Source organism: Pelodiscus sinensis, chromosome 3, assembly GCF_049634645.1.
Source record: "Pelodiscus sinensis isolate JC-2024 chromosome 3, ASM4963464v1, whole genome shotgun sequence".
NCBI classification, from domain to species: Eukaryota; Metazoa; Chordata; order Testudines; family Trionychidae; genus Pelodiscus; species Pelodiscus sinensis.
Window position 1 is genome coordinate 140,309,443 of NC_134713.1, and position 25,767 is coordinate 140,335,209.

General features: G+C 54.4%; 1 protein-coding gene across 2 annotated transcripts in view; it reads left to right on the forward strand.

Annotated features, from left to right (window-relative positions):
• Positions 1–7,746, forward strand: part of CAPN11 (calpain 11) — a 38,233-nt gene extending 30,487 nt beyond the window's left edge. For both annotated transcript variants that reach the window (XM_075925039.1, XM_075925040.1), the window contains exons 14-22: positions 132–171; positions 442–507; positions 1,231–1,288; positions 1,401–1,465; positions 2,413–2,481; positions 2,612–2,690; positions 3,190–3,306; positions 4,457–4,515; positions 5,097–7,746. In XM_075925039.1, the coding sequence (XP_075781154.1) occupies positions 132–171; positions 442–507; positions 1,231–1,288; positions 1,401–1,465; positions 2,413–2,481; positions 2,612–2,690; positions 3,190–3,306; positions 4,457–4,515; positions 5,097–5,123 (580 nt within the window). In that variant the 3' untranslated portion in view covers positions 5,124–7,746. The remainder of the gene's footprint in view (positions 1–131; positions 172–441; positions 508–1,230; positions 1,289–1,400; positions 1,466–2,412; positions 2,482–2,611; positions 2,691–3,189; positions 3,307–4,456; positions 4,516–5,096) is intronic.
• The last annotated feature ends 18,021 nt before the right edge of the window (positions 7,747–25,767 follow it).

Genomic DNA, 25,767 nt, shown 5'->3' on the forward strand with positions numbered 1-25,767 from the left:
TCTCACCTAGCTGCACTACGGGACATGCCATACAACCACCCCCATAGCCCTCCGTGCCCATCAGGACCCTGCTCCTCTTCCAGCTGGTGCCCGGCCCCTGCACTCACTGTGTCTCCCTCTTGTGTCCCCAGGGAGCTAGATGAGGAAATCACAGCGGATCTGCCAGATGAGGTGAGTGTCCACGAGCCTTGTGCCAGTGCCACCCCCTTTGGGAGCTTAGGGCAGCACAGTGCGGTCTGGGGGAAGAGCGCCTAGCTGCTTTAAAATGGCCCCTCAGCCAGAGGACAGCAAACTGGGCGATGGGGCACGACTGAGGGAGGTGGGCAGCTGACCGTAGAGAACAGGTGGGGAGCTGAAGGGCAGCTGGAGGAGGGGTACACAGCTCCCCCTGCTGGCTCCAGGGCTTATTCCGTAACTTTCCCCTTGTTTCTGTCTCCCCAGGAAGAGATCTCCGAAGACGACGTGGACAGCTCCTTTAGGAGCATGTTCCAGAAGCTGGCAGGAGAGGTGGGCACTGCCACATTGGGCTCCATTAATCACCTACCCCCCGAGGGGCAGGCTAGGAGCATTCTGCGAGTCAGAGATGCGGGTGGTTGTGGTTACTGCATCCCTGCCAACACCAGGCCCTGTTGGGCTGGACACTGAGCACACATGGCTGAATGCTCCCTGCTCTGAACAGTCCCAGGCGCCACAGCAGGCGTGTGGACACCAGTCTCCGAGGTGGTGGGTGGGCAAGGCCAGGTCGCTCTGTATCAGTGGGGGGTCCATTGCTCAGTGACTCAGCCCCTCCTCCTGTCTGGGTGTCGGGTGCAGCCCAAATCCATAAGTACCAGAGAGCTGGGCCTGAGCATCCCCATTCCACACAGGCTGAGATGGGGCAGTCTCACTTCAATGTTCCGCCTCTTCCTGCTCCCATTTTGTACCTCCTGCAGCCTCAGCGGAGTGGGGCTGAGAGGCTGGGTGCTGTGCTGGCTCTGGCCTGTCCTTGGCCGGCAGGGAGATGCCACAGGCCAGCACATCTCCATCACTGACAGCAGACCAGACCGGATCGCAATACGCCGCTGGGGGCAGGGGGAAATCCCTACTTTGGGGGTGATCCTAGAGGGGCCCAAGTGCTGCCCGAAGCCTGCCTGGCTCTAGGGAAACCCACCTCCCTGGTATCCCGTGAGCAAGTCTAGGCCGGGGACGGTGCACAGCTGGGATGTCACTAACCCTCTGCCTTCTTGCCAGGATATGGAAATCAGCGTGTTTGAGCTCAGGACTGTTCTGAACAGAGTCATCACCAGACGTAAGTGCTGCCCCCTGGCTCTCCTCCATCTCCATAGTTCTCGCTCCCCTGGGCCCTGTCTGCTCTGTGACTTGTTCTCCAAATAACGGCACCTCCTCCCTTCCTCCTGCAGACAAAGACCTGAAGACGGATGGGTTCAGCATGGAGTCCTGCCGCAACATGGTCAACCTGATGGATGTATCCTGCTGCATGCTGGGGGGAACCTCTCCCATCGGCACCCACCCTTCTTGCAGAGACCCTTTTTCCCAGGGTAGGGGTGGAGGGTGAATCTGGTTTGGGCATGCCGTGGGACGGGTTGGAGCCATGGGATGGGTTGGAAGAGCAGGCTTTCTGGAACAAGCTTTCACGTCTTCTCTGTGCCTGCTGCCCAGGGAGCTGTGCCTGTTCCAGCCCAGAGCCTGGCCACCCTCTTCTGCGAGGGGAAGCAGCCTGCCACTCTGTTCCCTCTCTTGGTGCACTCTCACGCCCCAAGCTGGGACCGTTTGTTGCCCAACAGTGATCTGTACCATCCCCAGACAGGGGCAGATTGAGGGAGACGCCTGGCCCCAAACGGGACTGAGTGAGGGTATGTTAGGGTCTCAGCCAGATTCCTTCAGTGCAGCAGAGCATTTCTCTCTCTGCCCTTCTCCCTCTCCTCCGCCTTCTGACTGCCAGGGCTGGAGGTGGGAATTTGACAGCTGCTGGTCTGTGCTCTCAGCTCACACTGAGCATCACTAGGGCAGTGCCAGAGAGAGGATCACTAGGGAGCAAGAATGAAACACCAGCACAGCCCTCCAAGGGGGAGTGGGAGTATGTGCCAGACTAGACTGACTTTTAGAGCCTCACTGATCCCAGAGCGCATCACAAATTGCATGTATACAGTGCCACTGAAATGCAGTCACCTCTGGGATGGGGCCCAGCTACTGTGGAACTGCCGCACAGCTCAGCAGTATGAGGGAACCCTGTGCCCAGTTCACGCCACAGGAAGGAGAAAGGCAGGTTAGAAATTGGCCTGGCTGAAAGCTCTGTTCTTGCCAAAAGTATACTGGGATCTTGCACCCAAGTGGCCCAGGCCTCTGCCCTTTGCAACCTCTTCCTGCCCCTCCCTCCACTCAGAGCTAGAGATCCTTGACTCTGCTCCCCAGAAAGATGGCAGTGCCCGCCTTGGCCTTGTGGAATTCCAGATCCTGTGGAACAAGATCCGGAGCTGGCTGGTAAGAGAGTGGTTTGTGGCATGCTGGGCCGAAAAGCACTCCTCCCTGCTAGGTGGGGGGCCGTGGAGCACGTGGGGTGGGGGGAAGGAAGCGCCAGCCTAATCTTCACTCCCCTGTTGTGTCGTTGCAGACAATCTTCCGCGAGCATGACCTGGACAAGTCAGGCACCATGAGCGCCTATGAGATGCGCATGGCTCTGGAGTCAGCTGGTAAAGCAGAAAGGGCTGGAAGAAGGGCCCTGGGTGGGGCTAGGGGATACATTGATCTTAGACCCTGTTTGAAAGTCCCTGGCAGCTGTAGCCAGCCTAGTACTCGGATGCCATCTGCTCAGAGACTGCCAGCCCTGGCAGTAGGGTCGTGCCTGCGGTCACCTGCTCGGCACGGGGAGCACTGTCCACACGGCTGTGGTCACAGCATTGCTAGCCCAAGGCCCTTGAGACGAGATGAATCTGGGCACCCTCCATCCACTCCAGAGTGGGCTGGCTTCCTGGCAAAGGGGAATCCTGAGGAGGGAGTGGGCAGATTGGGGGAGTGAGCTGTAAGCAGGGGGCTAGTGTCCTCCAGCCCATGGGCCCCTCATTCCCACATGGGCTGGATTCAGTTTTCACCTCCCAGCTGCCGCTGAAACCCAAAGGGGAGGGCCCCCTCTCTGTCGCCCATCCCACGCTCGCCTGGGGACTCAGGGCTTCCCCCGTTTCTGCCCTTCAGGCTTCAAGCTGAATAACAAGCTGCACCAGGTGGTGGTGGCCCGCTATGCCGATGCAGACTTGGGTGTGGACTTCGATAACTTCGTCTGCTGCCTGGTCAAGCTGGAGGCCATGTTCAGTAAGTGCCATCTGTAGGGCACCCACGGGCAGGGGAAACCCACCTGCGACTGAAACGGGCAGGTCAGGGGAACCCAGTGACATTGCCTGGGCTGGGGGTGGGTTAACACCCCTGTCATGGACTGTAGGTGGAAGGCTCCCCCCATTTCCCCCACAGGTGCTCTCCCAGCTAAAGGAATCCCAGGCTGGCCAAAGCCCGGAGCACCCCTCCTCCTCCCTCCTCCTCCACACCAGAGGAGCTCCAGGCAGGCCGAGAGAGGCCTTGTAGGCTCGTCGGGGATGGGTGCACCCACCACCCATTGGCACTAACACACACAGCATGGTCAGTTTATTAGTGCACTGGAACTCAGCAGAGGAAGGTAGCATAGTCCGCTCTGGTCAGCCCAGAGCCCAGCCAGGCTGTACTAAACCCCTATGGTCACGCTCTGTCTCATCTGGCCCCCGTGGTCGGACTCCAGGTAAGAGCTCCAATTCTTTCTGGTGGCCAGTTCCTCTTCCTCCCACCTCTCTCTCCAGTCCTTTGCTCTCCAGCTGGGGAGTTTTGCTTGAGGGTGGGAATGGGGCAGGAGTTCTCACCATAGTTACACTGATCTCAATCCCCCGGATGGACAACGCTGTGCTGGCAGGAGGGCTCCTCCTATTGACATGGCTGCCGCCTGCCAGGGAGGTAGATTAACTACCCCAGCACAAGAATCTCTCTGTTGGCAGAGGAGTGTCTTCATTTAAGTGCTACAGCTGCTCCAATGCAGCCTGTTAAATGTAGGACTGCTCTAAGCGCCCCTTTCCACCCACTGGTTTACAATCCAGCATATGGGGAAAGTGAGGCACAAAGAGAACTTGGTAAAAATATTCCCACTTCGTCACACTTGCTATGACTACAGCCTGGGTTTTCTGCAGGGAGGGAGGGGGGAATCTCCCTTCCATATCCTGATTCAGCCTGACCATGCTTACCTTGGTGATGTGACCTGGTGCCATGTGTGGGCTGGCTGTGAGTGGTGAGGTGCTGGAGAGTCACTAGGTGCAGTCAATGGCTCCCACATCACAGCTAATCAAGGGGTTGGGCATTCAAGGGAGGGGCTGTGGCTAAGAGGGGAAAGGAAAACTTGTGCCAGCTGCCCCCAGAGCAGCTCTCGCTCCTTCTGCCCCTGCAGGATTCTTCCGCAGCATGGACTCTGAAGGCACCGGCACAGCAGTGATGAACCTGACTGAGGTGAGTGCAAGCCCTGCAGGCAGGGGGCAAAGGGAGTTCTCCAGTGGGGCTGGACTTGGGGAAGCTGGGTGGATCCTGGAGTAAAAGGGGAACCTAGGTTGGGGAAGGGGGAACCTTCCCAACTCCTGGGGTAGGAGAAGGAGAAAGTTCTAATAAAAAAAAAAGATGGAGAGGGAGACAGCAGACTCCTGCCCTCGCTGGCTCCCTGCAGCTGGGCAGCATCCCCAGCTCAGTGAAATCTGGTTCCAAACTCCTGGGAATGTCCCAATAGGAACAGATCCTGCCAGGGGTCAGGTTTCTTTACCACCCCTGTCCCCTGCATCTGAGGAAGCCTCCTGCAGAGAGGATGTACCCGCCCCAGTGCCCATCAGAACCCGTGGATCAGAACAACCAGGACCTGAACTCCAACTGAGCTGTGGATCAAGGGAGTGGGCTTGGAGAGAATCATTACAGTGTAGCTCCTGCCCCTCCAACGCTGGTTGTTCGTTCACTGTCCCCTTATTGGTGGCCCAGTGCAGGCGCAAGCTTAGGCTTTGGGTTTCCCTGTGTGGCAGCCTGATCACTCTTTCCTCTCCCCACAGTGGTTGCTGCTGACGATGTGTGGCTAGGAGCAGAGACAGAGCCATGCTGGCTGAAACACCCCAACGGGCTGGGACACCCCAAAATGCTTCCCCCTCAGATTTACAGACACGAGACATCCTGTCGTCACCCCTCTCCTGGCCTCTCTGTCCCCTTCCCTTACCAGCGTCTCCCGGCATGACAGACTCTAGCATCATGTTGCCCCATTCAATCCAGTCTAAGCGTGGGGCCCCACGGGTGTTCCAGCTGGGAGTAGAAATTGGCAATAGGCCAATCTCTCTTTGATGCAATTTTGTGTATTTACAAAGAATGTAAAAAGTCCTGTGTCTGTGAAGGCAGAGGGAATCAAATAGCAGGAACCAGTTTCTTTGGTACACAGCACTTAACCACTTCTTTTCACCTGCACCCTGGCACATAAATGTCTCTCCAGGTTTCTTTCCAGGTTAGCCATTGTGCTTTCAGCTTTTCCTCCTGCCTGCCTCTCACTCTGTCTGCCACACCATTTGTGTGTTATTCCCCCCACCCCCACATCCACCTGCTGACCAGACCCAGTTGCACGCATGCTAGTTTCTGAGCAGACTATTATGTTTTCTTTCAGGTGTGACCCCTTCGCTGTCTCCTACGGTGGGGTTAAATGAGGGACTCATTCACACATCAGTTAAGGGTTTCAACTCCACCCATAACAAGGGTTTTAGCTAGCTTGTAGCCCAGCCTCTCTAGATTATTTCCCAGGCTGAGTGTGACTTGTACCCTCCAGTAGGAGGTGCTTGGGGACGATATGCTGCATGTAGAGCATTGTTGCATGTGGGCTTCAGACCAGCAACTCATGCTGCTTGTAGCAGGGTGCTAGTTAGGGATGCAACTTGACTGCAGGGTGCAGACCTGGCTCCCATGAGAACAAAGTGGGATCTGTGTCACTTGCTGGGGGGCTGCTCTGGCCCGCTCTGGTAGGTTGATATTTGTGAGTGAATCCCACCAAGGCTCAGTATTGGGAATTATAACTCTGCACCTTTGTTTGGGGCTGAGCAGCAGGCAAGGTGGGGGTTGCCTCTGGTTAAAACCAAGAGGGAGCATGTGAGTAGAGGGGAGAGGTCTAGTGGTTCAGAACCAGGCCATCGGACTCCAGACTTCTGGATTCTGGTCCTGCTCTGAGAGGAGAGTTTGGTTGAGTGCTTGGAGGAAGGAGAGGGGAGTCAGGACTTCTGGCTGCAGAGCTGTTCTGAGCACTTACACGCTCATCACCATAGTGCCTCAGCACCTTCTAAATGTGGACATGACCAAAGTATAAAGCCCCTTTGTGGGTCAGAACTTCTGGGTCCTAGTTCCACAGATCCATTGCGTGGCCTTAGACAAGTCCCTTCAGCTGCTCTGGGTCTCAGGCCCTGTCTACACTAGAGAGTTTAGCATGGCACAGCTGTTCCAATCCAGCCACGCTACTCTAATATTGCTTATGTAGCTGCTCTCTGCCAATGGGAGAGAGCTCTCTCGTCAGCATAATCAAATCTTCTCCCCGAGCAGCGGTAACCGTGTCTCCTGCCGACATAGTGCTATCCACACGGGTGTGTCTGCTGATGTATTTATATCGCACAAGGATGTGTGGGTTTTCCCCGCACCCCTGAGTGACATAAGTTACACCAGCAAAAGTGGGATAGACGAGCCCTCCGTCTCTTCATCTCAGGGGTTGCTGAGCGCAACAAGATTGTGGTGGACATTACTCTTCTGCCCCCTGCTGTTTTGCAAGGCACATTGCCCCCTATAGCTGCCCTAGAGCAGTGTTTCTCAGCCAGTGGTACGAGTACCCTTAGGGGTACTCGAGAGAAGTCTGGGGGGTACGTCAACACAACTGAAATTTGTTTTATGTTTTACAGCGTTTTATTATTTTTGTACTTTTTACACCCAAAATGTCATCGCCCGCCTGGCTACAATTAAGTTGTTTAAACAAATGTGTTGCAACGGTAGAAAAAAATCGTGTGTGTCTGAACATTGTAGGTACTGGGGGTACTTATAGAGGCTTTTTTTTAAGGGGTACTTTATAAAAAGAGGTTGAGAAACACTGCCCTAGAGCAGTAGGTCCCAACCTGTGGCCTATGGACCCCTAGTGGTCTGCGATAGTACTGGAGGGGGTCCACGGAAAGTTTAAAATGTACGGAGCCTCGCGCAGCTAGCACATCCTTCAGCCCACGTTGCTTCCCGAGTAGCGGGAAGCAACTCACGCTGAGGGATCTGCAGGCACAGCTATATTGTTGGAAGGGGGGATCTGTAAAATTGTAATAGATTGAAAAGGGGTCCATATGCTGGAAAAGGGTTGGAGCCACTGCCCTAGAGAGAAGTGCAGGGTTTTCTCTCCCCTGTACCATCCCCCGGTGTCTTGACTGGAACAGGGCTGAGATGCCCCCAGGCACGAGTGCCTTTCTCACCCCTCATTTCCTATTCTTACCCCTCTATGCTGCAGTGGGCTGGCCCAGGCTCTGTCCAAAGCCCCTGCCCTGAGGGATCTGGGCAGCCGCACTAGCACTGGGTCTTCCACCTCCTTGCCTATGCATTTCTGAGGGACATGGCTGTGGAAATAACCACTTCTGCTCGGCTGGCAGAGCTGCCTCCCCGGCCCCTGCTCACCGTGTAGCCTGGATAATAAATAGTGAATTGTACGAATGCAGCCTCTGCAGTGAGTGATTGCGGTCATTAAATCCTGCAAGGGGCACGGAGCTGAGGATCAGCCTAGGCCTGTGCGTGGCCTGGCCCCTAGGCAGCCCTTTGGGCTAGGCTGAGTAAGGAAGTAGCCCCCATCCGCACTGGAGAAGAGCAAAGTGCCTGTCCCTCTCCAGCTGCATCTGGGGGTAGAGCCTGAGGATCAGCCCTTGAGTAGTAGGATGCTGGCACTGCTCCCTCCCTGTCATTGTACCATAGCATAGCAGGTGCTGTCAGTGTTTCCTCCTCCCCCACTCTAGGTGCTGTCAGACAGCCTCCTCTCCCTATCTCTGCTGAACTGAGGTAGAGCCTGAACTAGGGTTTGGGGGTCAGGGGACTGGGCAGGTGGCAATGTTCTGATTGTGTCAGGGCCCAGCGCCTGTGGGGATGAGACACACAGCTGTGTCAGAGTGCCTGACTGGAGCCCAACTTCCAAGGGGATCCTGTTTTTTGGGGTGCAGGGGAAGGTACAGCTGCCTTCTCGTGGGTCACAAGCAGAGGGGCAGTGCTGTCTGGGGGAGCAACAGGAGAAAGCGGGGGCCGAAGGGGCCATTAGGCTTCTCTCCCCAAGCCCTTGAACTGGGGAGGTAGCCTTGGGGAGAGAAGGGTGGATGGAGGGAATCCCCAAGCCCTGGGTTAGTCACTGCTCATGAGGGGAAAACCCAGCCTTTCTAGGGGTAAAGCGACACCATTGGGTTTCAGCTCTGTGCACAGCTGTCCCATGTGTGTGCTGTCCCAGTTGTGGCCCCGGGGCAGGTGAGGTGAAGCTGCAGTGCTATTACTGCATTGGAAAAGTAGTTAGCTAGGAATCTGCCCTGAAGCCCTGACTGCCCTCTGAACCAGTGTGTAATATCCTGTGGCATTTCTGCTGGACAATCACTAGTGGGCAGTATGGCTGTGCCACAGCCCGCCTGGCAAGGGCCTGAGGTGCCAGTGGGCCATGCTCCAGCCAGTGATGCTGCTGGCTCAGGTCCTGGAAGGAGCCATGTTGGAAGTCAGCAGAGGGACTCGGGTTGGGAGGCCGGGAAGCATCTGGCCAGCCAGGCTGGCTGGGCAGCACCACCCTCCTGTGCTGGGAGCCCTGCCCAGCTGCCATCCTGTGAAGTCATTTCTCACTTAGGGGAGTCCCTGGAGGGGAAATGCAGGGTTGAGCGGCAGCTCTTGGGTCAGCATCCTAGGGAGCCCGCTGAGTCCCTGCAGTATTTTTAGGGGGCTTGGAAACTTAGACCAAGTTTCCGACCCTGATAGCCCAGCAGCCTATGAATTGCAAGTCAAGCTCCAGGTCTGTTTCTACACTATGTCTGGGGCCCATGTCCCACCCCATCTCAGCTGTCTGTGGTAACGTAGCAGCCATTCACCACCAGGAAGCCAGCTTCCCACATGGCTCACGTGACAGTCAGTGTCTGGGGACCATGCTGGATTGCTCTCCCCAAAGAGACCTAAAGCAGGAGTAACTGAGAGGGCTGCTGGTGAGGAGCCCCAGGCTGGAATAGCAAGGGGGCCGCAGGACTGACTAAGGGAACATAAAGCAGGACTTGCCCTTCTTCCTGAAGCAGCGGGTGCCCTGGATGAAGAGGCTGGGCTCAAGGTCATTTCTCCATGCCCAGTGTGTCAGTTGTTGTTTATTCCTGAGAGACCAGGTGGGTGAGGTCAGAGCTTTTAGTGGAACCAGGTCTGTTGGTGGAAGAAACAAACACGGCGCTCTCACCACCAGAAGTTGTTCCACTAAAAGCTATGACCTCACCCAGCTTGTCTCTCTCATATCCTGGGCCCAACATGGCTACAGGGACTGTTTACTCCTGGCATTCGTCAGCACAGAAAAACTCACGGCTTGCCACATGCAAATCTGAGCCTGGGCATGTTCCTGGAGGAGTGCAGGGAGGGCTAATGTGGGACAGGGTTAGCTCCAGCCCCCACTAACTAGGCCAGAAGTGCCAACTTTCTCATTTCCCTGGAAGTGCCCGACCCTGCCATATCCCTGCCCTCAAGGCCACACCCCTGCCTCACCCCTTCTCCCAAGCACACCTTACCCTTACTTCCCCCTTCTCCCCTCACCAGCACCGCCTGCACATTGCTGAGCTGCAGCAGGCCAGAGGTGCTGGGAGAGAGGGGGAGGAGCATATTGGCAGGACTGAGCACCCCTATGTTTTTCCTGAAGGTGCTCCGGCCCCACAGCACCCCCGGAGTCAGCGCCTATGAACTAGACCATTGCACAGCATCTCTGGCTTCAAACAGCCAGGTCACAGGAAAAAGCCCTCCTATAGCCAGGGCCACTTGGCACATCACAGGTTGCCCATATGTTTTGTGTTGGGGGGCTGGCAAGGACAGGGGGAGGATGCTCAGGCAGTAAGGGGTTAAACATGCAGGGGGAGGGACTCACATGGAGACTGGCCAGCAGCTTTGGGCCTCTGGCCCTAGAAAGGAGACCACACACACGGCACTTGACCTTGGGGGTGGGAACAAGGGTGGTCCTTAGCCTGAATTGCTCAAAGCAGCTTCAAGACTTGGCTTCTGCTGGTGGAATAGCCATTGGCTGCTAGTATCCAGCGAGGGATCACAGCTCACCCTTGGAGCAAACCTCATGTTTTCAGGTGCTGCTTTCCCTTGGGTGCCTCACCCCCACGTTCAAGCTGTGCCAGAATAGCATACGCAGCGGTGAAGGGGGCTGCTCGCTGAGCCAGTCTCCTGTGCTGGACGGTGCCACTGCAGAAAAGTGTCCCATCCACACAGCTTCTGCCATCCCCCCTGCTCGTCTCCTCCACCCCGCTCTCCTCACCACTTGGGGCTGAGTGCCTCTGGGAAAGCTCCCTTTGTCTGCACTGCAGCTGCCTGACTGGATAAGCTCCCTGTGTGTGTTGGTGGGGCTGGCAAGTGTAAGGGGAAGCACTGGCTTAGCCTCCCTCTCCCCCTCCCCCCCAGCTCCTTGTGGGTCTCACTGGCTCCATGCTGTCTCCGTATAGGACTCAAAAGGGCCTCTGCAGCTGGGTCCCCTTGGTGGGGGAGGGGATAATGGGGGCTGGGCAACCAGGACCGGCTGACAAGCAGGAGAAAAGCAGAAGCAAAAGTAGCTTTTGTTGATGTCCCAGCTGTGGGGACTCATCACTGACACAAAGGGCTCAATTGTGGGGCACCTGGCCTCTGCCAGTGGGCTGACAGGTGCCCGAGCTTAGCCTCATTGACCAGGCCTTCTGGGCAACAACTGGTGGATCCTTCCTCATGCTGCAGCTACCCAGTGCGGAGGGAGGGGGTTGTAGGGAGGCCCCGCTGATGCCTCACTACCCCCCAGAGGTATGGTCCAAAGAGGGCAACTGGGACCCCTAGCTGGGCCCTGCACAGACACCCTCCCACTCCATATAAACTCAGGGTGGGAGCCATCCTTGGATGGTCCAGCCCACAGGCTCGCTTACCCAAGGCTAACCCAGACCCACCTCTGCCAGCTAGAGGTGGCAGTCACATTCCTGCCTCTCCCTGCACCCTGGGGACTTCCACCTTCCCAAAGGGCAAACAACTCGTGCCCAGACTGCTGTGAGATCAGCCAGCAGGGGGCACTGTGGAGCAGCTGGGAGGTCAGAGCTGCTCATGGGCAGGCAGAGCTGGGGTGGCTGATGCCTCTGAGAGGGCAGTGTGTGCCAGAGGGTGTTGGATGCTGCTCAGCAGGCAGGGAGCGCTGCAGCAGCAGGGGGCAGTCAGAGCTGGGTAGCAGGCAGGGGGGCAGCCTGGGGTGGGCAGCTAGCAGGAAGGATTGGTCACTGTGGCGCTGCAGGAAGGTGGGTGGTGGTCAGAGGAACTCGGTGGGCAGGGAGTACCACAGCAGGGCCAGGGAGGTAAGAGCTGCTCAGATGGCAGGGGGGCACATCCTTCCTGATGGGCCTGGCCTGCCTTTGGTCCCTCTGAGTCTGATGGGCAGGCTCTCTGTCAGGGAGACCTTCTCTTGGGGAAAGTGAAGGACCGTTGAGACCAATCATGAGTCAGCTAAAGTTGGAGGGGCCTGCGTCCTGACAGTGCCCCATCACCCCCATCACTTGAGCATGCACCCATCGGTCTCCTGCCCAGCTGTCAGTATCTGAGCGCCTTCCTCCAGCCATTACTAATTCCTGCCACTGCTAATCCTCAGTGCGGCCCTGAGGGCCAGAGACTGGCCTAGAAGACCTCTCATGGTCCCAGCCAGTCCTACGAGGCTGTGATTTGGAACAAGGGAGCATACCTTCTGTGACCTGATGAGGGAAGGGAGGGCACTCCCAGGACCTAGGACTTCCCCAGGTTACAGAGGGTGCTCCTGTGGGCTGAGATTCCCCCTAGGATGCGGGGCAAGGTGCTCCCATGGGCTGGGATTCCCTAGTTTATCCTGGGGAAGCTGTGTTCACTAATAGTCTGTGCTGGGACCAAAGGGGAAGGGGGACGCTAGTTCCCCCCAGCACCCACAGTGGGCAGTGGAGACGGGGTAACGGGGACCGGGCACAAGCCGGGAATCAGCTGATTCCCAGCTCATGCCCAATCTCAGATGCTGTGCCTCTGCTTTTTAAATGTATTAAGAGCCTGTAGGCTCTTAATGCATTTAAAAGGCTAAAGCACAGGAGGGGAGACCTAGTGCGAGCTAGGACAGCTGATTCCCAGCTCATGCAGGGTCCCCATCCTGCTCACCAGCCTTTTAAATGTATTAAGAGCCTGCAGGCTCTTAATACATTTAAAAAGCTAAAGTGTAGCAAGAGGGACCCAGCACGAGCCGGGAAAGCTGATTCCCCGCTTGCGCCAGGTCCCCCTGCTGTGTACTTTTAATACATTTAAAAGGCTGGTGCACAGTGGGGTGGGACCCAGCGTGAGCTGGTGTGATGTAGTGTTGGTACCTTGCTGGTTGCTAGGCTTGGGCTGTGGGTGACCCGCACTGGCTGCTGTCTGTACCACAGCCCAGCAGAGTAGCTGATGGGTCAGGTAGGTAACCTGTTCTACTGGTTACCTCCCAGGGAGAGGAACAAAGGGAGGAAGGCAGAGTGCAGCCCCTGGCTGGGGGGGCAGGGCTGGAAGTTGGGCAGTTTCTGTCTGGTATCATGGAGGAAGCAGCCTAAGCAAGGGGCTGGGATTTAGGGGCCCAGCCTTCCCCATCTCAAGGGGGGCTGAGGCATCTAGGCCTGCCCTGTAACCAGATTACATCTGTGCTGTGCTGCATCCTGGAGAAGCAATAAACTCCCTCTATTCTACTGGCTGGTGGAGTCTGTTTTCATGCCATTATGGGGCTGCAGGAGTCAGGGGAACCCTGATGCGCCGCCTCAGCCGGGAATCAGCTGTCCTGGCTCACTCTGGGTCCCTCCTGCTGCGCTTTAGCCTTGACATTTATTAAGAGCTGACAGGGCCTTAATACATTTAAAAGGCAGAGCTGCAGCAGGGTTAGCTCCCAGGCCAGGAGCAAACCCCCCTGCGGCTCCCCTGCTTATCAACTAAACTAAATTTAACATCCCTATCCCAGCCCCCTTGCCACTGTAGCAACTATCAGTGCCTCGCTCACTGGGCCCAGCATGGCTCAGAGCCTACCTCAGCTTTGGGCCTGTCACCCTGGCAGCAGAGGCTTTCCTAGCCCTGTGAGCATGAAGCCTGGCCTGTCGCTGTGCCACTTCTTCTGGCAGGGCGCTGGGCCAGGAGCTACCTCAGGCGCTTTGTCTCAGAGCCAGCAGTTTGCTTGGCTGGCTGGTGTCAGGCCCTGCCTCAGAATGTGCCCTGCCCTTAAGGCCTGGCCGCCCCATCGGGTCCCTAGCATTTGTTTTCAGTGCCAGCTGCTCCTGTCGATCCTCCCCCGCCCCTCCCTGCCAGCCCATCGGGTGCCTGTGAGTGAGAGGAAGACGTGGGGGATTTGCAAGCCATGCCCACCTGGCCCTACCAGCTGCTGCTGCCCATAGCAGGCATGCTTTCTGGCCTGCTCTCCCCATCAGATGTGGGTTTCACCCTTCTCCCAGGCCCACGGCTGCAGGAATTTCAGACCCACTGGCACAAAGGGCCCTTTGTGTGAAGAGAGGCTGCTGCTCCTCAGAGCTCAGCCGCTGCTTCTGGCAAACGTCTCACACGAGGTTCAGGCTGGGGAGAACTACCAGAGTGGGGGCATAGGTGACTCATAGTAGCACTTAGGAGATGCACTGCCCCCCTGTGCATGATCGGGCCCTTCCCTACATCCTCCACCCCAGCAAATATCAGTCACCGCTAGTGGGGGGAGATGGCAGACTGGAGCCTGGGGGGGCTGCTAGGCCCACTGCAAGCTCAGCCATGGGGCAGCAGGACAAATGTAACTGCCCCTCTGCAAATGTGCCTCAACCCTGCCCTGTGGAACAGATGGGGGTTTAGTGTCTATGATCCAGCCAGTCCTTGGCCTCTCTGCAGTGGCTGCCCATGAATGACAATAATGGTGGGGTTTGCCGTGGCGATCCCTAGTCACCAAATACCCAACCCTTGCTACCAGACTGGGGCTGCAGGGGCGGCAGTGTTGGAGGTCTCTGTGGGCAAGGCTAAGAAACTCCCTATACCTTCTGTTCCCCTGCCTACCCCCTCTTGTTCCCAGAGCTTCACCAGCCTGTGCCGGGGGTGGGCTCGGCACCTCGAGAGAAAGCCATCAGTGGGACTCTCCATCCCTAGAGGTGTTTAAGTCCTGGCTTGATAAAGCCCTGGCCGGGTTGATTTAGTTGGGGTTGGTCCTGCCTTGGACAAGGGGCTGGACGTGATGACCTCCTGAGGTCTCTTCCAGCTCTATGATTCTATGTGGGAGAGCAGCTAAATGAAAATACAAGAGCAGCCCCCCAGCCAGTCTCTTGGGAAATGCCAGCAGCTCCATAGGGATGAGCTACAGCCCTGGCACAGCTTGGAGCCTCACTGCTTGTGTTCTGCAGGCTAGGGGGCAGTAATAGACAAAGGCCCCTATGCAGAAGGGGGAGCCAGCGGAGGGGTTGGCTGATGGGGATGTTGGAGTACAGCATGGGGGGGTGCCTGAGGGAGGTGGTCCAGATGGTGGGCGAAGAAAGTCTGACTGCAGCACTGGGGACGGGCAGGGAAGCAGGGGTTCTGGGAGGCAATGGAGGAAGCCGTGGGAGGCAGAATTCTGCTGCAGGCCTTAGGGATGGAGAGAGGAGCTCTGCTTCGGTGGCCATGTCTGGAGCGCAGGACGGCGGGCAGGTGTCGGCCACTCCAATCAGCTGCTATCCTAATACCCGCAAAGCAGGGGGAATGTGCGGGGCCTGGCTCCTTCCACGCCTCCCAACTCACTCCATTATCCAAACTATGTATAGACAGAAACCTCCCCGAGAATGACTATCCCACATTCATCCTGCAAAGGCCTGCCAGCAGATGCTGCCCAGGAGAATGCCCCGGATCAGCTCCCAAGAAAAGCATGCAGCTCACCAAAAAGCAGCCTGCCTCAGCTCCCAGGACACAGGGAACCCCTGAGATGCTGAGGGAGCCCTGTGCCAGCCTCCAGCGGAGGCTGGGCTTGCCGACGGAGATTCCTGCCGCTGCAAGGAGAATGCTGCTTGGGCCAGCCAACAACCTGCAGGAGCTGACTGAGAAGCAGGCCCTTGTTCAGCCCATGCCACAAAGCCCAGAACTCCTTACTGCCACAGTCCCCACAGCCCACCGGCCCACATGCAGCGCTACATAGCGTCTTGCTACATGATTTCTGATGCACATGGGCTGCAGTCACTAGACAGCCAGCAAGTTCCCACTCCCCTGTATCCTTGCTACCCTGGCCATCCGGCCCCACCCCAAGCCGGGGCCTGCCAACGGTCAGTGACACCACCCTTTATCTGCTTTGTGTCTAAGCTGTTGAAATGCCTCCTAAGGGGGGTGGCAAAGGCAGATCATTCGTCTTGTGGCTTTGTCGTTCCCTCCAATAATGGCATCTCCCTCCCACGCCCTGGGTCTGTCACCACTGTTTCTGCAAAGGCAGTGGCGTCGGGGGCAAAGGTTACTGTTCTGGACTAGCCAGCCGCCTTCCCACCATCCTTGCCTGCTCCTTGAACCCCGTTCCTGTGTTATCTGTACAGTGTGTCCTCACACTGCTTGCGTCAGTCTGACCTACTATGCCCACTCCCAGCCAGCGAGGTTCCTTTGGGGGATAGTGTCAGCCTGGTATCTAGAGTCAATGAGAGCAGCTCTGGCTCTTAGCTGGTCCGCTCCAGTGTGCTGAATCCTGCAGTGCCGGTCCTGTACATATGCTTCCTTGGGGCCTGCACGCAGGCCAGGGACCTTCTCCCTGCCTCTAGAAAGGGGCCGTGGAACATTACTCACTGACAGCCAGATGCTGGCAGGCTCTATCCCTCGGGCTGCTGCCTTTGCACTTGGCTCGTGGGCTGTGATCTCACCCTTATCCGGCAGGAAGAGGGGTTGGGCCACAGGCAGTCCAGTTCTCTCGAGGGTTGGGATTTCCTGTGATTAGGGCTACATCTGTCCAGCCCCAGCCACCCTCACTCCCAAAGGAAGCTGTTCCCCACAGCAGGCTTCAGAATGAACATATTGCTATGGAGCAGGCATCTGTCCCGATGGACAAAGGGACATTCTCTGCAAGCCTGTGGATGTGACCACAAGGGCACTCCCATCAGATTAGCCACAACATGGGGTATAATATGCAGCTCTTGTGGAGCGCTGCAGAGTCCCACCAGGGCCCTCCCTGCTCTGTCCTTAGGAGCCTCTGAGGCTCTCAAGGCACTTGGAATCCACCTCCCACAAGACAGGGAAGAATCCTTCTCCCTATGACACAATTGGGGGAAACTGAGGCACAGAGCAGGCAGTGACTTGCTCAAGATTACACAGCAAGTCAGCAACAGAACTGGGAACGGAACCAAAGGAGTCTTAACCTGTAGTCCCTCTGCTCTAACCAGGAGCTACCACGCCTCTCTCAGAGCCAGGAGGGGATCCTGCTAGCACAGGCTCCCTTCATCATCACATTATTATGCATCTGGCTGAATTTACAGTGCGGAATGGGAAAGGTACGATCTCCAGCCACAACAAACCCTGAGAAACAACCAAGAGCCCCAGACCCTAAATACACCACAAAGTGTGCGTGTAAAGCAGATGGAGGACATCTTTGCTATGCAGAATCCTCCATGCCTGGACACTCAGGCTGGCTGCAGTGGGGACAACTGGTGGAGGATCCTGAGCTCAGAAGGGGAATTCACTGAAGGAGCAGCAGTGGATAAAAAGCCTCTTCTTATGCCAAAACCTCTGGTCCTAAAGAAGGAGGGGGAAGAAATACAGTGTGCAGAAAGACCCTTGCCTCTCTGGCAAGGATCCCTGCCTTTCTGGTAGCTGGAGGCATGGCTTTTTGCACTCCCCAGCCCAGCATAGGTAGGGGCAATGTAACCAGGCCGGGACAGAGGCAGCGAGCGCAGCACCTTCCCATAGCAGGCACTTACAATGGCTAAGGCAGTGCCAAACCCTCCCCCAGCAGAAGAGCAGGCTTTTTGGTGGGTGCACAGAGAAGGGCCATTCTTCAGACTGGCCAGCCCTGCTCTGTGGTGGTGAGGAAGGGGAGATGTCATCAAGCAGTGCATGGGTTTGGCTCTGGGAAGGAGCTGAGGGAGCAATATAGCTGTAAGGAGCCAAATAATACCCCAGTGGTGCAAGGGTGTAGTCTAAGGTTAGAGCACAAGAACTGGGCCACCTTGGATCCATTCCCAGCTCGGCTGAGGAAAAGCAGGAGACAGGGAGTTGTGTTCAGCTCTGTCAGTGGCTCACCGTGGGACTTTGAGCAATGCCCTTCCTCGCTGTTTGCCCAGTTGTACAATGAGGGTAATGAGCCTGACCTTTCCGGCAAGAGAAGGGGGGGACCTGGCAAATGTTTAACTGCTCGAGAGCCCCGGAGCAAGGGAGCTGGAATCAGGCAAAGCGTTATTAGCATTCGTTCTAGTCCCAGCAGCTCAGCAAACAAACCTGCCCCACTTAAACTGAGCTCTGGTATTCAACAAGCCCCTTTCCGAGGGTATGTGAGCAACCCGGCCCTTCCACTGGAGCACATTACAAGCAGTTGTTTCTGCCTGTCCCTGCTCTTGTTACCATTGGGGCCTGACGCTCACAGCCTGACACTCAACAGGTTTCTAAACATCGTATTCACTAAAGCCCCTTTGTTCCACAGGGCCTCTCCCCATTCAGTATCTCTCTCCAGGTTTGGTAACCTGCATACTCAATACACTTAGAAAAGTATTCAAATATTTTTCCTCTTGGCGTGAATTTCTCATTCTGCCATCATGACATGGAACGCCTCAGCACAGGGCGATGGTGGGCAAATCTGGGCCATGCATAGTGATAGCTCACAGCTGATCATGCAGGGCTTTCATAGGGAGGTGCAGGCTTTCTGGTCACTGTCTCTGGCCGCTCCCAGCCATGCAACACCTTGTATGGATTGGCATCAACAATTGTTTGCTCCTTCTGGGAGCCACCCCACCTTGGTCTGATGCTAACTGGGAGGCTGCAAAAGTGCTCTGTGTGATAGAGGGATATTAATGTATTACTTGCATTGTACTGATGGAGAAACTGAGGCACAGATGGGGCAGTCACTGGGCCAAAGCCAGCCCTGTAAGTCAGTAATAGAACCCAGGAGTCCTGACTCCTATTCAGCTGTTGTAGTCACTGCCTCTCCCATACAAGCTGAAAAGCTCCCAGCTGTGAGAGTATAAAACCAAACACAGCTGCAGCAAATGGCTTATCCCCTGCCTCCTGGGCTGAAGGTTGCTCCTACTCCACTCGTGCAACCTGCTGACATCAGTGAGGAGGAGGGGTGATGGAGGGCAAATACTGGCCCGAGGGGTGTACCATGTGGGATACACCTGGGCAGCTGTGTGCCTTTGCATGTCAGTACCTGCGCTCTGTGTGTGAGAAAGCGCGTTCATTCTGGGCCTAGGACACAGGAACCCTGGCAGGCCCAGGGGCGTCTCGGAGGCAAGTTCCAGGAGGGTCACGTCACTGGTGACCCTTGCAGCTCTCATGACTGTGGCAGAGCTGTTGAGTGAGCGTTTGTGCTTTTTAGGCGCCGAATATCTCCCTGCTGGGGCTGGGGCTGGGCCAGCCCCTCAGCCGAGTGTGCCGCTCTAGCTCCCCGTGAGAAAGCTACAGGGCTGGGAAAGGTCATGGCAGCTGAGCTCATTGCCGGGGCTTTCGGATGGGATCGTCTGGGCGATGGATGGGTGTGTCAGCCTGGGCTGGAAGGAAAGGGGAGGCGGGCTGTTGTGCTCACTGTCCCTGCCCCCCCTGCAGCGTTTAGAAATGAGCCTGTAGGCTCCAGTCTTTGCCCTGGCTGTGCCCCATCCCGTAGCGACTCCCCAGTCCACTGCATGCCCAGGCTCTGAGTATGTTAGCCCCACCCTGGGCACCTGGGCAGGCACTGTGTGGTGCAGGAAAGTGAGGCAGATGGAGCCACAGCATTCTCTCAGTGCAGGCAAGTGCGGGGTCAGCGTGTCTGGGAAGGGAGTTGGGAATCTCAGGACTTTTGGCTAAATGGAGGAGGAGTTGGGGAGATGACACAGCTGCGAGCTCCTAGGTACAACGTGCAGAGGGACAGACTAGAAATAGAAAAATGAGCGCTGGGACAAAATAAGGGCCTAGTCTGACTCCCCCCGGAATGCTGTGGGAGGGCAGGGCGGGGTTGGGCCTACCCCACCAGGGAGCTGTCCTCTAGAGCAGTGTTTCCCAAATGGTGTTCTGCGGAACCCCTAAAGCTGCCAGGTGGTTTCCCAAAAAATACCAAACACACCGACAAAAATTTGTTGAGCAAGAAAAAAAAAAAAAGAAAACCACCGCAACTATGCTTAACACAGCCTCCCAGCACCGCTTGCAGCCCTGCCTCCCCAGCCACTCCCCCCGCTCCCGCCAGGCTTCCACACACAACCAGCTGAGCTGAGAGTTCCCGACGCTAATCACGGCCCCACCTCCCCAGACAATCCCCTCGCCCCCACCAGGCCTCTGCCGGGTGCCCAGCTGGAAAGCAGAAAATACTGGACATTGCACATGTCCAGTATTTTCTGAATTTTTTACTGGGCAAAGGATGCAAAATATGGACTATCTGGTTGAATACCAGACACCTGGCAACCTTAGGAACGCCGGGGTTCTGCAAAGTGAAAATAAGGGTTCTTTGAGAAAATTCCATTACAATAACGTTCTATGATTTTAAAAAATTAATATTTAAGCATTTATGAATTGTATTGAAAACAATTTTCATTTGTGTTTGCCACGATAAGTGTCCCTTTGTAATGCCAGCTTAGCCAGAGTGGGGACGATGATGTCACTACTCGGCGCTGCGCGCGCAGCCCATTAGTAGTGCAATCGCCTGTTATATACCACCGTAAATCCCCGCACTCACTCTCAGGGAGCGTGGATCATGTGGGCGACTGAATACGAATATACTAGCACCGCGTCGGACAAAGTCGAAGCTTCAGCTGTCAAACCAGTTGTTTGTATGGGAGTGTGCAGGCAGTGCTCTCACAAATACTTTACTTCAGTATAGTCACGTGATTTCTTGTATTTAAAAATCCAACCGTGACAAATATAAATTGACTATGATAGATTAATCTACATATGATCTTGTTTAGCAATTGTTTATTATTATCCTTACTTATTTGTGGTCTACTTTTTCAGCTCCATATATAAGACTGTTATTAGGGGTTCCGCAAAATTCTTTCGAGTTTAAAAGGTTTCCGTGGCCAAATAAAATTGGGAATCACTGCTCTAGAGAAGGGGCAGAGGAGGGCATCAAAGATGATCCTGGCCTTGAAGGGTTTGGAGGAAAGGTCTGGGCAGCTGGAAGGGGACAGTGGTTTGAGATTCCACCTGGAGAGGAGATGATTCTGCAGGGAGGTTTGAGATTTGCACAGTTCCCAAAAGGATTGAGAAATAGAGAGAGAAAATAGAGAAAAATCTGTCCCCTAGGGGAGGGGACATGACCTGAACCTGAGCAGCCCCCCTCCCAAAAGGGAAATGAGCAGATTAAACCAGTTAGCAGGGAAGGTGTTTGGAATGGAGTGCATGAAAGCATGTGAGGCACCTCGATTTGCATCTTGGATAGGAGGGATTACATGACACAGTGGAAGGTGGGATTCTGGTAAATGTGAAGAGATGGGGATGAACAGGTGCCAGGTAGGGGCTAGAACTGAGGGACTCTCAGGACCAAAGAAAATGCCATGGAGACACAAGGCTTTTTTTTTTTTTTTAAATCCAGGTTCTATGGCTCCTGCTTTGCTGTCTTCATCAGCCCATGTGCAAATCTCTATATCTATGAGTCACGGGGCCAGGCATGCTCCAAGCCCCAGGATCACTATAGCCCACTGGCCAAGTCTCTAATCTCCCCCTATTATGGTTCAATATGGCCCAGCAGCTGAGACTCTGATTGCCCCTGTCGGGGTTCAATATGGTGTAGCGAGATGGGGGGTCTGGGCCCTCCCTCTCCACTGGACCCCAGCCGAGGGCCCTATCAGTGGCGGATGATTCCCACCACTAGCTCAGCGGGGGATCCTCCCTGAAAAGTGCCAAGCCCTCTGGGGCAGGCCCTACTCCCTGTCCTGGGCTACTTCCTATCCCATCAGCGGTGGCTGGTCCAGCGGCTGGCGCAGCAGTGTCCGCTGGTGCGTTGGGGTTGGGGAGCACAGCAGCAGCTGGTGGAGCAGTGGTGGCTAGAGTAGCTGCAGGCCACGGTCGGTGTGGAGGCTGGTGTTGGCACAGTGGTTGTTCCTGAGGTCCCACAGGAGCACCTTCCCCTTCAAAGGTCAGCCCCAACTGAGCTGCTCCTCTGGCTTTTATACCAGCCCTGCAGTTGGAGCATGCCCAGCAGGGCCTTGGGGGAGGGGCCTTCTCTGCCCAGCAGGCCTGGTTAGCCTCCCCTTTGCCAGTGTAAGAAGCAGCTGCTGGTTGACTCTACATGTTGAGTCCCTTGCTAGGCAGGAGGAGACTTTGCATGCTCCCCCACACCGAAGCCAGTGAGGGCTTGAGGGTGAGGGGAGTGTATGAAGTCTCCTCCTGCACTGCCCCTTTCCTGCAAAGAACGTGCAGCGCTTCTAAACACTGAGCTCTCCTTTCAGGGCAGGGACAGGGAGGGAGGAGACTGTGCGTTTCACCCTGCCTCCAGACCCTGATTGGCATGAAGTCTCTCGCTCTCTGCCCTCTGGCAAGCAACGCTTAGAGTCAACTGCCAGGGTTGACTCTAAGCGCCGTGCGCTCCCCATCCCCAGGCCCTGATTGGCCTGGGGGCAGGGAAGCGGCAGTACCTCTGTGGGCTGGATCATCCCTTTTGGAGACCCTTTTGCCCACCTCTGTGATAGAGTATAAAGTTCTCCATGCTGTAAGGATGTCATACATTCCTTGTTCTCAGGTGTATATGTTTACATTTAGCCATATTAAAACACACATTGTTTGTTTGCACTTAGTTTACCAAGTGATCTAGATCACTCTGTATGGGTAACTTGTCCTCTTCACTAATTACCACTGCCCCAGTTTTTGTGTCATCTGCATACTTCATCCGTGATGATTCAATGTTTTCTCCAGGTTATTGATAAAGATGTTAAACAGCATAGGGCCAAGAACTGATCCTTGCAGGACTCGCCTGCAAACAGATTCACTTGATGAAAATTCCATTTACAGTTACATTTAGCCACCTATCAATTACCCAGTCTTAAATCCTTTTAATGTGTGCCATGTTCACTTTATACCATAATAGTTTTTTTAATTAAAAATGTTGTATGACATCAAGTCAAACACCTTATAGAAGCTAAATATATTATGTCAGCATTACCTTTATCAACCAAATTTGTAATGTCATCAAAAATGTATCCAATTATTTTGGCAAGGATCAATTTTCCATAAACCCGTGTTGATTTGCTTTAATTATATTACCCTCCTTAAGGGACTCTATTAATAAACAAACTTATCAGCTACTCCATTATCTTGCCTTGGATTGATATCAGTCTGACAGGTCTATAATTACTAAGGTCATCCTGTTTGCCCTTTTTAAAAATTGGCACATTTGCTTTCTTCCAGTCTTCTAGAACTTCCCCAGCGCTCCAAGACTTATTGAAACTCAACACTAATGGCCCAGCAAAATGTGGATAGCAATTATCTGAACCAGCTGATTTTAAAATGTATAATTTTAATAGCTTCTATTTTAATGTCCTCCCAAGATGCAAGAGAAATGGAAAGAGTGTTAACATCACCATATGATGAGACTGCATCACCAGTTTTGCCCCGGTTATAGAACAGAAATATTTATTGAACACCTGTGCCTTTTCTGCATTATTACTGATAATTCTGCCATTTCCATCTAGCAATGAATCAATACCATTATCAGGCAATGAACCATCACCATTATCTTTTTGTTCCTAACATATTTTAAAAACTCCTCCTTATTGTCTTTAACTCTGCTGGTCATAGAGTTCTGCTTGTATCCTTTGGATTCCCTCATTGATCTACTATATATTTGAGAGAGTTTGTCTGTCTGTTTGTTTAAGAACTCCTCCTAAATGGTAACAGCTAGGACCACCAAATTCAGTATACAGTTGCTTCTTATCATAACTTAAAGCAAGGTAAGGATTTGGTTGCACCAGGAAAATGGGGTGTGCCTGGAATGGGATCATCATCATCATCATCATCATCCTTCACACCCACTGGCGTATAGGGCAGCAACAAAGACTTCTGTCTGTCTCTGGCCAGCCTCTCAGTAGTGCCCCAAGTGTAATTCACGCTCTTCATTCATTTCTACTTCAGCAGTCTAGTGCCATGTTGTCTTGGGTTGTCCTTGTTTCTGCTTCCCTTCAGGGGTTAAGTGCACAGCAATCTTTATGATGGAGCTTCCATCTTTCCTGAGCACGTGCCCAATCCATCTCCAGATTTCTGCTTTCACTACTGGCAGTCATACAAGCCACTGAACCTCCCACCCCCCAGCGCTCATTAGGGAGGCTGGGGGGGCTGAAGCCTCTCCCCCCCCCCCATCCTGATTCATACAGGAACACTGTTGTCTGTTCCACTTCATCAGGGAGTGAGGGGAAAGGGCGCAGTCTGTTGCATTCCTCACTCTGGCAGGGGAGCAGACAAACCTAGACCTGCCTACCCAGGGAACATGCACCCTTCTCTTAGCTGTGTCCCCTGAAGCTGCAGCATGCATGGAGGAGTGCTTCTCACCTGGCCCCAAGCTGCTGTGGTGAGAGATGGCTGAGATAGTCCTCTCTCCCCAGGGCAGCTTTCATATTGAACCCCTCATCTCCAGCCCCACCCTAGAACAATGATTTAAATGAAGCATATACATTTTCACTTTATTTTCTGAAACCCAAAAAATTAATGGAATTAAGGACCTGAGCAATGCCAGGTAAATCTTCTAGTTTTCTCGTAACTTCTAACTTTTACATCCATTGTCTTAAAGTACCCTTTCTTCCAGGTTGTTTTTAAAACTCACGCACCCTTTTTTCCTCAGTTGTGAGATTGTGGCTTTTGGGGCAGCTAGTAAAGTGTTCTTACACATGTCCCAATTATCATCCACGCTCTGAAGAAAGCAAAAAAGAAAAAGCCTCATGCTTCCTCTTAACAATTTGCAATAGTGTCCCTACCTGACACCAGCATGTAAGTGGCACCAGGCACCACCACCCACCAAGAAGCACTCTCCGCTAGGATCCATATGGCACCTGTATCCATCTCTAGCATCTGTGTGGATGGCAGTTATTCAGGACCCCAGATCCCGTGGTACATTTTGCATAAATGGGCAGATCTGCAGGGAAGTATATTTGCAACAGCAGTTCTGATCCTAAGCTTGACCTTCACACTTCAGGTTGATGGCAGCATGAAGCAGGCTGGAATGATTTAAAAGGACCTGCTCTGGCCTGTATTTGAAACAGGGTTGTTGGATTGCCACTTTCCTGGGACAGAAGGAAAGGTTGGATGCTTGAAGAGTAGAGAAATAACAAAGGGAGAGCACAGAGCAAGGCCCCTTTCCTTCCAAAGTCTTAATATCTACCCTATTGGTCAGCACTGGCTAACGTCCTCAGAGTGTAACTGTAGGACACCCTTACAGCAGAACTTACAAACAACTATCAGATGGCCTTAAAAACTATAATTACTGCACCCCAACTGCATAGCCTCTGGAACCCCCAGTGATAATAGATTACAGCACCTCCTACATGCTGTGGTCAATTTACTCCTAAGGCCCCATATGATTACTTCTGCTGCTGCTGAATCCTCCATGCCTTTTGAGAGCGATGGACCAACCCTGAATGCCAGTGGCTCCCGACATCCACTTTCTCCTAGGCTGAAGCACAAGTGCTTGTGTTATTTGGATGTACAGGCAGTCCCCAGGTTACGTACAAGATAGGGACTGTAGGTTTGTTCTTAAGTTGAATTTGTATGTAAGTCGGAACTGGTACATATTGTAGGGGAAACTCTAGCCAAACATTTCTCCAGAGCTCAGTTTTATTCTCCCACACATCATTTCCCTCAGTCCTTTATTCTCAAGCTGAGGTGTCTGCTGAGAAAAGCCGCTCTGCGTCTCCCTGGTCTGTTGGGGGGGAGGCGCTAGCTTCGCAGTTCCCTGGTCTGCTGGGGGGAAGCAGCTAGTGTGGGGTTGCCTCACCCCGTTTGTAAGTAGGGATCCGATGTAAGTCGGATCCATGTAACCCGGGGACTGCCTGTACTACTCTCCCCTGGGAAAGCAGCAGTGAGGAGCAGGGTGTGGGTGACAGGGCAGCAGTTGCTGTGGGGGTTGGCTGTATTTTTAACTCAGCTGCCTGTTTGGGGTTTCAACAAGAACTTGTATTGAAACAGAACCCTGCACTGCTGCCAAATTGTGTTATTGTGCAGGACAGATGTTGTTATTGCAATCCCCTCCTTCAGCCCCCAGCGCTAACCGCCCTGCATGTGCTGGGAGCCAGCGCAGCCATGCCGACAGATGGGGTCATGGGGTTGAGCACTATCACTTACACCAGAGCATGTGCCTTGCCCCCCTCCCTCCCCCCCCACCCCAAGGGAGAGTTTAAAGGGGCAGCTGGTGAGGAG